Here is a 13,305-nt window from a genome sequence, read left to right on the forward strand (position 1 = left end):
TTTGATTCGATGATATTCCTACTCGGCAATGAGAATATCCAAAGTAGAAAAAAAAATGGGGCCGATACTTGCACGTCAAGGGCGCCATGATTGCGCCATTTCTTCCCACCGTGTCGCGACAGCGAATGGGGCCACAATGACAGGCTTTGGTGGAATCAAGATGCCGCACGTATGGAGAAGTACGCAATCCACGATAAGCGATTGAGGGGAATTTATGTATAAGATGCCCATGTTCCACCATTGAAGCTATCCGTAGAGTCCAGAGATCCCATCGTCAAGCCAAACACTGACATCCACAATTTTGGTCCCATTCTACCTCATCGCAACATCACGGAAACACCAAGATGGTGGATGGGGATTTCTTCATAGAGAAGAATGGAATCGAGGAAAAGGTTATTGACGCTCCTCCGAGTGAAGTGGAACATGGCATCATCAAGGACTGGGATAAGGAAGAGTCGGCCATTCGACGCAAGTATGTGGCTTTGAACCTTGGATGTGATATCTGGAAGTTCATGAGCTAATATTTGAATCCAATAGGATCGACTTCATCTTAATTCCTACTCTTGCCCTTGCCTTTTTCTCCCTCCAACTCGATCGTGGCAACATCAGTGCTGTCCTCACCTCAACCATCACCGAAGATCTCGGCATCACCACTAACCAAGTCAACATCGGTTCGCAACTCCTGTCGGCCGGCATTGTTCTCTCAGAAATTCCATCGAATTTTCTGTTGCAGCGCATCGGACCCCGGACATGGTTATCGGGGCAACTATTCGCCTGGGGACTGGTTGCTACCTTCCAGGCCTTTGTGCAGTCCTATCCGGCATACCTGGTGACACGCATCCTGCTTGGTCTCTGTGAAGGCGGTTTCATTCCAGGTTAGCTCTTCTGTTGATACCATCCTCGTGTCAGCCGACTGATGATTTCTGAGGATAGGCGCGCTATATTACCTTTCGACATGGTACAAGAAGGACGAAACCAGTCTTCGGACTAGCTTGTTCTTCTATGGTCAAATGTTTGCTTCTGCGACTTCTAGTCTGATCTCTGCTGGTGTGCTCAAGCTCAGTGGCACCAATGGCATGGCCGGCTGGAGATGGATTTTCCTCAGTGAGTGAACCCTTTATGTGTTAATTCAATCTCTCATTAACATCTATGATTAGTCGAGGGTGTTATCACTCTGTTCATCGGCATCATCTTTACACTCCTAGTCCCACCTAGTGTAGGTGACGGTCGCCCACTGATTTCCTTTGGTCGCTGGAGCTACTTCACCGAAAGAGAATCACAGATCATGCGCAACCGAGTCTTGCTAGATGACCCTAAGAAGGCTCGAGGCCACATTCAGATCTCCAAATCGGATGTCGGACGAGCCCTGACAAACCCTCGCATCATGCAGCATGTGATGCTGACGCTAGTGTCCATGACCGCTTTCCAAGGCTTGACCCAATATACCCCTACTCTGATCAAGTCACTTGGATTCGGCTCGGTCAAAGCCAATGCCCTGGCGTCTGTCCCGGTGTACTGCGGTATCATTTGGCTAACAGTCTTGTCATTCCTTGCGTAAGTTCCAGCAGATTGCGTTTGAAAACGAGTCTCACTGACCTGAGATAGGGATCGCCTTGGTCACCGCGGTCCATTTGTGTTGCTTGCCATTACCTGGAATGTGATTTCCTATGTATGCTTGCGTACAGATCCGTATGATTCTGGGAAGTGGCACCGTTATGCTGTCATTGCCATCACCAACGTATCCTACTGTAGTATGCAGTATGTTTATTCCTAACCGGCTATATGACCTGAGCACTGACATGAATGTAGCATTCTCAATGTCGGTTGGTTATCTATCTACTGCCGAACTCCCCAAGAACGTAGTGTTGCCATGGCGTAAGTCTATTCCTCCAGTTGTCTTCTGTCATGGATTCGAAGTACTGACTTTTCTGCAGACTGGTTGTCATGGGAGCAAATTGTGCTGGAATATCTGGCTCTCAGATCTTCCGGACCGAAGATGCACCCAAGTATCTGAATGGCTTGACAGCCATCTGTGTGCTAGCAGGAGTGTCGTGGTTACTCGCAGCAGGGCTTGGGGTGCAGACTTATTATGGGCGGAAAAGCGCGACCGCAACGGACAAGGAGTCCAGCCCTTCGACAGCCTCTTATATCCCTCAGGCATGCGTTCCAGAGACGATTTAGCTTATTTAATGATCAATGACTTTACCGAGATTGCATCGGACCTCCGCTTCAATATCGCTCGGCTCTGAGCTCTAGAAACTTGGCGCCTTTGTGTGAAGTTAATAAACCCTTTCCGAATCCAGGCGACCAGCCACTCAAGGTCAGCTGAGTATTATCGATGATTACAGTGGGACGTTTGTTTTAACTTATGGTATCTGCTTGCGCATGCTTTCAAGCTCAAATAGGCGGAAAGGCAAGGTACAGCCATATTGATCTATGGATATTTCTTGCAGCCATGGATATGCATTACTCTGCTCTGCCTGAAACGGTGGGATCTGCACGACGCCTTCTATGGAAATTCCTCACCTCGTGGACATTGTACCTTGCGTAGTGAACCAGGAACCCCATGCAAGATGAATCAACATTTGGATCACCAGTGCCCCTGCTCATCTCTTTGGCCTCCACATGCGGGGGCTGATCGGTTAAAAGAGATCTCCTTGCCGATGCCGAGTGGAATTCACCGATTGGTGCTTGTTGGACTCGGTCCGATCCGTTTGGGTCAGAATCCGGGGAAAGATCGGGTAAATTCATGCGATCATGCGGTGTCGCCGCGTCTTTCGCCCTTTGCAGGATGTTAATTTGCCGGTGCTAGGTCGGCTGAGCTCTCTAGCTCGCTTCGGAGCTTTCAAGTTCGCTTGTTCTCCGCAAATTCTTTTTAAGTCATCCAGGATGCCCCGGATTTGCGGGGAACGGATTCAATTTTTTTTTGTTTTCTTTTTCTTTGTGTCTCTGCCGTGCTGGTCACGCAACGAACTCGCGCGAAATCTGGGTTTATATTCTAAAGGGATCGATTGACCTTCAATAATTCAATCCAGATTTGGCCTAACATGACTGCACCTAACCTCTCCTACAGCCTGGAGTACTGGCAACAGGTGCATCCCAAGGATCAGCACATGTCAAATCGTGTCAATGACGCCCAGGTGTATGAGAAGGCTGAGCAAGACTTAATGGCTCGCATTGGCTTTCCCACTGTTCTTCATGGCGAGCCAGTTCCGTTGGCTTTGGAGAATTACGACTGGAGTGGTGAATTGGCTCTGAAGTCATCCAGTGACTTCGTCCAAGACTGGCAGCTCTGTGATGGGTCATATGCAGCAAATGTTGACGAAGAAAGGAACTTGAACATGGCAGGGTCAGTTCATGCTGCAGAGCGCATATGGCATATTTGCTAACGAGTTCTCCTATAGTTCCTGGATTCCAGACTATCAAACTCCCATCAGCCCCTTTCCATATACAGATGAAGCAGAAAGGCAGCACATGTTGTCGCGCGTGGCAGCTGAAAGGGCGCTCTTCATGACTCCCTCGGTTCATGCTGTATCGGTGTCCACATTTCCCGGTTCCCCTGTATCTGATCACTCAAGTACATTCGAGAGCGCCCAAGGCCCCTTCAGCCGATGTGAAGACAGAGGCGCATCGCCATTGTCCGATGTCAGGTCCGAGAAGAGCGCCGCCATGCATGACCCAATGGCAACAGGTTGGGTGGCCAACTGCCCCGCTTGGAAGACAGATAATGAAGATTTCCCCACGATGCTGGAGATGCCTGATGGTTCATCTCGAAAAACCTCCAATTGGCTTCCAGTCGACCCAGAGGCCGGCTTTACAATTGGATCGGGTTCGTACCCTGATGGTCCGGGCTTTCATCTGGAGGGTCTTCATGATATCCGCGAAGCCTTTATCCCATCAGCCTCCTCTCAGTGGACATACACCGGGTGAGGAGTCTTTCAAAACTCTGATCAACTACATCTAATAAAAGGAAAACCACAAATCCTTCACCCTCCACCATTCGATAGCGCCGGGCTTTAGCCGAAACACGCATATTTCCGAGAGCTTCATCCAGCCTCAGCTCACCCGACATGCATTCATCCTTCAAAGGAGATATATGGTAAATAGGATGTTGAAAAATATGGAGTGGTCTCAGTGGCCATTTGATACATCAGGATTCCAGAGAGATTGGTCGCTGTTATCAATATGGCGTCGTGTTTGCCAAAATAAGGCTACTATGCGGCATGGACGTGCTGAGAATATCTGCAATCGAGGGAGCAAAAAGCCTTGGGCAAGGACAAAATTTAACTATCACACGTTTGAGATTGTCAATATCATGGCATGCCACGTGTGACCTCTGGTTCCATAGACACAATGCTGGACCGCCAATTTGAAGAACTAGAAGCGATCCACACCGTTCCAAGACTCTATCATTGCCCCTGAGAGAACATAAAGTGCCCGAGAAATGTAAATAAAGCTGCAGAGCAAAAGCCGGTCCAATGATCGATAGCCGGCTAAGTTCTGCCACATTCATCTTTCTAGTTGTTTCTCATGCTCCGTACACCAGTCATCGAGGCCCTTGGTCCAATACTCGGGATTTCCGAGGAGAAGCCACCAAAGCGGTGCATGAGCGTACTCAAATGGTCCATATGCGGACATTGTATTGTTAAATTGTGCTTGCATAGGATTTGGAAATTTAATTCACCACGAGCCTCGAATCATGGCCAACTTCAATGATTATAGGTATCGTGCGCAATCACCTTGAAGTAGTATCCACATCCCCCCGCATGGAAACTGGTGAATGTTTTCTTATATTGAGATCTACCTTACTAATACATACTATGGTCTAGATCGTGGAAGCAAGTGCGTATCGAGGGGCTAGATACCTGTAATTGGTTGACAAGGCGTACAAGAAGGGAAACCTTGGAAGGGTCTAGCTACCACATATTTGGTGATGTAGGTGACCGTGAGCCATAAGACCTACGAGCCATGCCTGGCAAATATCTATTTTATAATATACTGTCTAGCCCCTATTAGCACCAGGCTGCGGGGCTTTGGTAGGCTTGACGCCCACGGTCTTCCAGGTCCACTTGTGGGGTTGGTTGACTGGCGTAGCACCGGGGCCGGCTTGGGAGAGGGCAGGAACATAGGGAGCTGGCTGAACCTGTCGCTTAGAAGAGCTGCCGCTCAGCTTGCCGATTCCAGCATTGCTGAGGACCGAGGATCGGACCCGACTAGCGCTCGTAACAGAGATGCCAGATTCGCCACTCGGCCAGCTAGACAAGACGGACTTGTCACTCGCTGAGAGACTTCCAGACGAGACCAGACTGTTGACGGCGCAGGTCCGGCCAAGCTTAGAGTCACAGGTAGACTTATCGCTGGAGCTCACTGCGTAAGACTCGCCGGGGCTGCTGTCTGTGAGGAAAGGCGTGTCAACTTGGTGGAAGACGTTGCCCTCAATCAAAGCGTTGGTTCCCTCGCCGACATCGAAAGCATGGCCGGTGTTGTTGAACCAGTAGTTGTTGTAGGCGTGCCAGTAGCTGTTGAATTCGAGCTTGGGTGACCGACCCGAAGTGTGATGGATGTAGTTTCCGGTGAAGGTCACCTTGTCATTTTTACCGTATCCAAGACTAGAAGAAGCAGCAATTATTAGTTCAAGATCTGACAGTGCTATGATGATGGCTTACATAGTCCAGTAGTGATGACCGTCACAGGTTGCTGACCAGCTAGTCTGACCATCAAACTCACTGTTCGAGATAGTAACCCGACCGCCTGAGAAAAACTAGTCAATCTTCATAGACAATTAACGCAATGATAACAACGCTTACTAGCCTTGTAGCCCGCAACAAACATTTGGCGACCAATAAGGGAAATCTTGACATGGTCGATCCAAATCTGGTCTGTGCCATCCAGAGTGATGGCATCACCACCCCAGATATATTGAGGGTTCAACTCGGTAATGTGAATGTTTTGGATGATGACGTTGCTAACACCATTCTCCATCCGCAGCCCTTTACCACGTATGACACCGGCGCTGCCGACACCCACGATGGATTTGTTCGAGGCCACATTGATACCCTCGATAGCTGCCTTGTCGTATGTGCACGTGGTCGTGGGGTAACCACTGCACCAGTCCGAGTTGTCGATAGCATTCTGGCCGGAGCTTCCACACGTGTTGGACGAGGGTTTGCAGCACTTGCAGTCGGTACATTTCCCCTGGCTCTCAAGATAGTTGAACTCTTTGTCGATCAAAATCACTCGAGGGGTGCTGTCCGTCAACCACTCTGTAAGCTCCGTAATGTCACTCGGAGCCGCAGCGGTCGCATCACCACCACCCGTGGTGCCAGTTGCAAATCCGACAGCGGTGCCCGAGACCCCAGTGGCTTGAACGGTGGTACCCAGAAGCACAACCGCAGCCAGAAGCGATTGAGGGAACTGCATGCTGGGGAGATTGAATGAAAAGAAAGGAATGACTGAACCAGCAGTTGGTTTCAAAACGGTAACAAGAAAAGTAGGAGAAAATAGCAAAAGAGAGACTGATTGCCAGCTGTAAACAGGGACGCGTCGGCCTAGTTATATTCCTAGGTTCATTTGCCATCGTCACGGATTGACGAACGATCTTGGCTTTGTTTGAGCTTGAGTAGACTAGCAGATATCAGTACAAATCTATACTGTTCCGTGGAACTGATTTGACGATTATCTGCAGTAACTGCTTCATGAATGCATGTGTACAGTAGTAGCGGTGGAGCCCCTGATCGTCAAAACACATACCCGTTCCTTGATCAACTCCACCAGGTACTGTTGTTTCAGGCTAACTCTAGCTTTCAGGTCTTGAGGGGCCAAGGATCCACTGGCAAGTGGAATCATTTTCATGTTGCATGATGACCTAGTGTGGTAGAGATTGACACAGGTGAGTGCCGATTGCGTGAACATGTCTCAAATGCTCTGGCGTGTCCCACATTCTCCGAAAATTGGCCGATGGAGAGCATTTCCGGTGTCTCGCTATCTGATCAAAAATTAACAGTGGGGCTTTCCCAGAATTGAAACAAATGCCCACTCGGTGGTTCAACCTGATAGAGGTTAGACCCGAAGGTTGATGTTAACAATAAGTAAGAGGGTTGTCTAAAGGCCAGGCTCCAGAACAATAGCAGATGGGTCAAGGTATTCAAGGTCAAACAGTCATTCTCCACCTACCCTTATACCCCAGTTTTATTAAGATCAACACCGCGCAGTCTAATTCTAACGGCAGTGATATGGACAGAGACATTATCAGTAGTGATCACCAATGCGGGCGGGCACATCGCTTCGCTTTCATGAATATTCATGCTAATTATATTATACATCCCTGGAAAGGGGTCACTTTTCATCTAAATAGTTGGCAAATGTAATTATACACAGTTAAATCGAAATGGTCTATCCGTCGTGCTCTTCCGCATATCTGGCCTTGTGGATTCTAAACGCCATATCGCATGCCGCGTTATAGAAGGAATGGAAATGTTGTTCCACGGGATCCTGGGATTCGCCCTCCAATGGGTGATCCTGAGGAATAGCCATGTCGAGTGAAACTTCAGTCGATCTGAGGGCAAGGAATGGTCCACTTTCGTAGAAGCGGTAGCTCAGTTGTCTACCATCAAAGTCGTACCGTTGAGCAGCAGCTCCTCGGGCGTCATTCAATGGGGGGAACATGTACTTGGCAGGGCCAGCCTGGAAAGGATTCTCTGCTAGGCAGATGTAACCGAATGCGGGAAGAGATGTGGGGCTCTGGTCGCTTGGTCGGGAGATGAAGGTGTCATGAAGGGGTTGTCTGATGCTTTTCAAAAGCTCTTCATACTTGGCTGGGTCAGCGATGTTTTCGATCGAGACTTGGGAGTATAGGGTGCGTGTGAAGCGTAGATCAAGCCCAGTTTCCGGGAGAAGATAGTCAACGCTCTTCGTATCAAGAATAGACTTGATACTCTTAATGTCAATCGCACCCTGGAAGTCCTCTGAACTCTTGGCAGGTCTGGGAACAAATTCGACGTCTAACTCTGGGAGATTATTAGACGATCCAGGGAACGGAGTCAGCCGAACAACATGAATGGGAATCCCATGCTCTGGATGAATTGGGTGAAGTGTGTCCAAGAAAGGCTTGATTCGGGGTATATCAGGCACAAAAGTTCGCGCCAAAGAAAGCTTCCCAAGTTGAGAGGCGCTAATCACTGTCTCATCAAATGCGGGCTTCCGGCCAAATAGACATTTTCCAACGGTGGCAGTCACCGATTCATGAATGGATAACCCACCCGGGGAAGGCAGCTTGGCATCGGTTTGGTTCCGAAGCAGCTTGAGCAACTCGTCAGAGAGCCGAGTTTGGTGGCCATCAAAAAAGGGGGTCGGCTGGGGTTCGGTGGCGGATGTCTGAACCGCAGGCATCGCCCATCGGAACCAGGATTTTTGCCGATCAAACCAGTTGGCACTGGCCTCGGGAGTATAATCGTATATGTTTGCCGGTTCGGAAGCTGGTAGGTATGTGGAGAACGGCCGCGGTGTCGGATTAGCATCATGAGCTGCTAGGCCTAGCGTCCTCCGGGCATCCTCGGCGCCCTGTTTGTTTTCGATGAGAAAAAGAAGCTTCTCTTGACCGTGCGTAGCCTGTTGGTCTATGGCAACACTGTATGCTTGGCACACCCAGTCGATGAAGCTTGGAGTGAGCCGCGAGCTAGCGGCAGTAAAGTCAAACCCAACTTCTTCCTCCCGAATTCTAGTCGTGGCATCTGAAATGACTTCCCGGGTTGACTCGCAGGCGGTCTGGGGTCCCGTAATTCGCACCAGCCCTAGAGACTGGGTGATGTCAATGCTGGATTTGTGTAGGCTAGCTACTTCATCAAAGGAGAAGTCGTTCGCTGTCAGGAGTAGCTTTATGTGTAGAGGAGGTAAACTGAGGTCCAGCTGGCCCACCTCATCCATGATAGAGAGCTGCCAGCATTCTCGAAGAATGCGTTCCACCAACACGGACTTTTTGGTCTGGTTCCCATGCCGCTGGCCATGGTGTAAGAACACAGATGTTCCCGGTCGCCAGGTCCCAATATTATTCTCGGACGTTGCTTCGCCGTGGTTATATTGAGCCAGATATTCAGACAGCTGCACAAGGGTGAAGGACGATTCAACGGACGAGAGAAGATTCTCCCAACTGCGGGCGGGGAGCTTTTGTTTAGGTCGATAGGTTCGAAGACTTTCCAATCTCTTCCAAACCAGCTCCGGGGTCGTTATAGATGCCTCATCGGCGAGGTCGTCCAGAATTGAAGAGAGCGAACCTTCACCCTCTTTTGGTAAGGGCCCTCCTCTTTCAAAATGTTTGCGACCGCGCCTCGCCTTCGCGTCTTTGGGAGGCACGAGGAATATTTCGCCGGGTTCGCCTAAAGAGTCCACTCCGATCGGAACCTTTGATGCTTCTTTGCGTTTCTTCGGCCAGCGACGGGTGGTTTTGACCGGCTGCCGGTTCAGGTTGGCATGCTCAGGGCGCGCCGGCTGGGTATCATCGGAGGAAGAGCTTTGGAAGCGGGGGGTGAGGGTTCGGTCCCATGATTGAACGGGTCCTCTCCGAGGTAACGGGGAGCCGAGGAGCCCCAAAACTCGCTTAGGATGTCGCATGGTGTGGGATTCAAATATTCCAAGTTTCCGTTGATTGAGAACAGAATTTCTGGGGAGATTGGCGCTAGGCTGGAATGGGAAGGATCTGTTAGCGCAGATCGGTGATCACAATTGAGTCAATCACTTGGAGCTAGTCGTGCCCAGGCACTTCAAAATACGACAAGTTCACTGTATTTATCTTTGAGAACTGGAGTAATTTTTGAAAATTGAGTTCTTGGCTTTCGACAATCTTCCAAATGAACCATTTTCGTGCGAGCTACACCCGGGGTTTGGGTACCTAGACTTTCAAAACTATATATTCATTGAAGGAGGACGCAAAGCCATGACCATTATCTCAGTAGCAGGGGAAGGTCCCAGACGAACCAAGCAATGACTTTACCTAGTTTGTAATTGTTCCAGATCTAGGCGAAACAGATTTCTAACGTTTCAAATAGGGAGAGGTTTCTCAGTACCCCTGTAACCTTCCAGTGTCCTGCACATCTTCTGAGTTCACAGTATGCGACCCATTCCCTAGCAACGTGTTTGACTAGTATACTATCGGTCCTATTGGGAATTAGGTAGACGAATAAGATGAATTAGAGCATTGGAAGCTATCAGATCATATGCCCATGTAGCCCCGTTTGTAGATAATGGCTGAATTGGTGGATCCTCACACCTGCTAGTTGGACCGTCAATATATACATACAAATAGACCAATAAGATTGTAGGAATGCCGCGTAGTAAGTCGTGGACATAAGGTACACGAAAAGCTATTTTATTATTTTCCCCAGTTGCTGAGCTTCTAATGTGGAACAAGGAAACGTAACTATGACTCGGCAATAAATCAGATGGAAAAAAAGGAAAAGGTTTACAATAGTGAGATATCTCTTTAGCAATTCTGCTTGAGACACTATCTCAAAGTAAGTAATATTTATACGCCAAGCTAGACTAGATGTCCCGTAAGCACCGCCATTGGCGGCACATTTCAACATCCGAACCATCAATGATGCAATTGAGGTTTGGAATGACCTGATTGGTCAATTAGTCAAGGTACCAAGCCGAATGCAGTGTTGCACAAAATAGCTGAATGAGAAGAAATCGACGGTTCCGATGACTCTACCAATTCAATTTCTGCAACGTCTTTAATCCCGAGTGGATTTGGTGGAATAGGAATCATCTATGGATGGTCTTTGACGGAGTGACAGTTCGGCTCCAGCCGATCCGGGGACCATTCCCCCAGAACTTGCTTTGACCCCCTCCAACCTGGCACACTCTGCGAAAGCGATGCCACTTCCAGGAACCGCTGCCCCATATGACAGGCTCAAGTACTGCGTTGCCGGTTCTGGGACGACCTTCCAGTGCTGTCTTGAGGGAGACCCGACCGTTGTCTTCGCAGCGGGATGATCGCGAAGCGCTCGAGCTACATGAAATCCAGACCCACGAGGATAACGAGCTGGATTATTCCTCACCATCTGCCTCATCCGGAGACGAGTATCGAGTCACTACTCGGCGAACGATATCTCGCGTCACGACTCAACGCTCCCATCACGATCGGACGGGGCTGTGGAGCCGCATCTGTCGACTTTGGACCCATAATGTCACTCTGACGGTGCCGCGGAAAAGCAACAGGGACCATTATGGTCAGTATACCACCGCCATCTCGAAGACCATATGAAGCGGCTACTGATCGCAAGTATAGCATTGGAGAGAACATTCCTTGCTTATATCCGTACCTCGGTGGTGATTGCGATGCAAGGGGTGGTGATCGCGCAGCTGTTCCGCCTTCAACGTGCCCCGTCGGATGAGGACCGCCTAAGATTCTACCAGGTCGGCATTCCGCTTGCCGTCTCTTGCCACGGCGTGGCTGTTCTCGTCGCCCTGATCGGCGCCTTTCGATTTTGGAGACAGCAAAACGCCATTTCTCTAGGGAAAATCCATGCTGGAGGCTGGGAGCTTAATTCAGTCGGTATTCTACTTTTCGCGGTGAGTGACTTATCCTCTGATTGCTCGGGGAGACGTCCGTTGACCTTGTCTAGATTATTTTGGTTACCTTGATTATTTCCGTCGCTATCATCGTTGAAATCGACAATGCTCAAACCACTTTACTCAGTCGTTTGTTACGACGGTGAATTGGCTGCATTCGAAGTGGTAGGCTCTTCATAGCCCCTCATAGGGCGACGAATTATTGAATGTATTTTGATGACCGAGATGAAACTGCAAAGGTATTTACAATGCCTATATCAAATGAGCCGACTTGTATTCAGTAAAGTGTGCGTTCCCCTTCAATTTTTCAACCGGGGCAGGATGAATTTGGTAGGCATAGTGTGTCTAGACGACAGATGATCCTTGTATCCCAGGCACTCTGAGATTTTACAAAATTCCGCACTAATTACGATTCATAAATACACTCCAGACCCATACTCGAGAATTAAAATGCGAGAGTCGCCCGGATGCAAAAGAAACTCAACAAGATGCCGGTTGGCCAGAGATCACCCATTCCATCAAATGTTGGCACCTCCATTCAGCGGCAAGATTTGACCTGCATATTAATTAGTCCGAATCCCAAAGGGGGCCCATGTTTCTGTATTCTGCAACTTACCGTTAATCCATTCCCCTCCTGGGCTGGCCAAGAATGCCACAACTCGGCCAATGTCGGCCGGCACGCCACACCGCTTCAAGGGGCTACCACTGGCCAGGGCTTGTTCAATCTCCTCCAGAGACGAGTTCTGGTCGCAACCCGGCGCATAACGCCACGAGTTCTTCAACCACATGTCACTCTTCACGCCAGCCGGGGCGATGGCGTTCACGGTGCATCGCTTCTTCCCGAAATCAGCGGCAAAGCAGCGAGTGAAGCCTTCGATCGCACTCTTGCTGCCGGCGTATAAGGAATGACCCGGAACGCCAACTCCTGCGGCGATCGACGACATCAACACCACTCGGCCGCCGGGCTGGATGTATTTGTAGGCATTCTGAGCCACGAAGAACTGAGCGCGGGTGTTGAGGTCGAACACTTCATTAAAATCATCGAGAGTGGTATCGGCCAGTGAGACAAATTTCTCGGTTCCAGAGTTGGAAACAACAATATCAAGTTGCCCGAAATGCGCTACGACCTGCTGAAATAGGGTCTCGATGGAGTCAACCTGGGTTAAATTGGCCTGGAACGCGGCCGCGTGGTTGCCCATGGCCTGAATCTCCTGGACAATCTTCTCGGCAGAGACAGGGTCCCGGGCGTAGTTGATAGCCACTGAAGCGCCTTTCTTGGCAAGCTCCAACGCGATTCCAGAACCAATGCCCCGACTACCACCAGTGACTAGAGCAACTTTGCCTGCAAGCTCGGCAGGGCCAGTTTGGGAGAGTGGAACAACCATATTGACAAGATGGGGGCGGGTGTGGAATGTGTAGTATGAAGAGAAAGTAAAATGAACAAATACTTTCAGAGCGATGGGGCGTAGAATATATTTCGTGATCAAAGAAAAGTTATAGCCTTGACGAAATCAGCTTCGGAATAAGACCAAGCTGTTTTCGAGTATTTGATGGTCGCATGGGATGATTTCCGCATGCGGAAGCGCCAGGACAGTGAGCTAGCTTTGACTCTTGAGCATCAGGTCACATCAACAGGGTCATGTTGCATTCCTTTGTGTTCAACAATTCCATTTATGGTTCGCGCTGCATCCGGGAGAGCCAAGCATGGGATGGTGGCGACAAGAACCAACAGATATA

General features: G+C 49.5%; 6 protein-coding genes across 6 annotated transcripts; 3 read left to right on the forward strand and 3 right to left on the reverse strand.

Moving 5' to 3' along the window:
• Positions 1-344: 344 nt before the first annotated feature.
• N7484_006690 (uncharacterized protein) lies at positions 345-2,181 on the forward strand (the record flags this gene model as incomplete). Its single annotated transcript, XM_057117108.1, has 7 exons — positions 345-472; positions 538-875; positions 934-1,104; positions 1,158-1,554; positions 1,606-1,758; positions 1,810-1,875; positions 1,935-2,181. 7 exons carry the CDS (start codon positions 345-347, stop codon positions 2,179-2,181), a joined length of 1,500 nt encoding a protein of 499 aa, XP_056972991.1.
• An 866-nt stretch (positions 2,182-3,047) lies between these two features.
• Positions 3,048-3,930, forward strand: N7484_006691 (uncharacterized protein; the record flags this gene model as incomplete). Its single annotated transcript, XM_057117109.1, has 2 exons — positions 3,048-3,349; positions 3,405-3,930. The coding sequence occupies 2 exons, from the start codon at positions 3,048-3,050 to the stop codon at positions 3,928-3,930; spliced, it is 828 nt and encodes a 275-aa protein (XP_056972992.1).
• Positions 3,931-5,002: 1,072 nt separating this feature from the next.
• Positions 5,003-6,420, reverse strand: N7484_006692 (polysaccharide lyase family 1 protein; the record flags this gene model as incomplete). Its single annotated transcript, XM_057117110.1, has 3 exons — positions 5,003-5,609; positions 5,667-5,751; positions 5,808-6,420. The coding sequence occupies 3 exons, from the start codon at positions 6,418-6,420 to the stop codon at positions 5,003-5,005; spliced, it is 1,305 nt and encodes a 434-aa protein (XP_056972993.1).
• A 972-nt stretch (positions 6,421-7,392) lies between these two features.
• Positions 7,393-9,606, reverse strand: N7484_006693 (putative respiratory complex assembly protein Rmp1; the record flags this gene model as incomplete). The annotated part of the gene is made up of 1 exon (XM_057117111.1): positions 7,393-9,606. The coding sequence occupies one exon, from the start codon at positions 9,604-9,606 to the stop codon at positions 7,393-7,395; it is 2,214 nt and encodes a 737-aa protein (XP_056972994.1).
• A 1,291-nt stretch (positions 9,607-10,897) lies between these two features.
• On the forward strand, positions 10,898-11,714 carry N7484_006694 (DUF202 domain-containing protein; the record flags this gene model as incomplete). The annotated part of the gene is made up of 3 exons (XM_057117112.1): positions 10,898-11,225; positions 11,285-11,568; positions 11,622-11,714. 3 exons carry the CDS (start codon positions 10,898-10,900, stop codon positions 11,712-11,714), a joined length of 705 nt encoding a protein of 234 aa, XP_056972995.1.
• Positions 11,715-12,086: 372 nt separating this feature from the next.
• arp2 (hydroxynaphthalene reductase arp2) lies at positions 12,087-12,953 on the reverse strand (the record flags this gene model as incomplete). Its single annotated transcript, XM_057117113.1, has 2 exons — positions 12,087-12,124; positions 12,185-12,953. 2 exons carry the CDS (start codon positions 12,951-12,953, stop codon positions 12,087-12,089), a joined length of 807 nt encoding a protein of 268 aa, XP_056972996.1.
• Between the last annotated feature and the right edge of the window lie 352 nt (positions 12,954-13,305).

Source organism: Penicillium longicatenatum (assembly GCF_028827895.1).
Source record: "Penicillium longicatenatum strain IBT 33135 chromosome Unknown contig_3_segment0_segment0, whole genome shotgun sequence".
NCBI lineage: Eukaryota > Fungi > Ascomycota > Eurotiomycetes > Eurotiales > Aspergillaceae > Penicillium > Penicillium longicatenatum.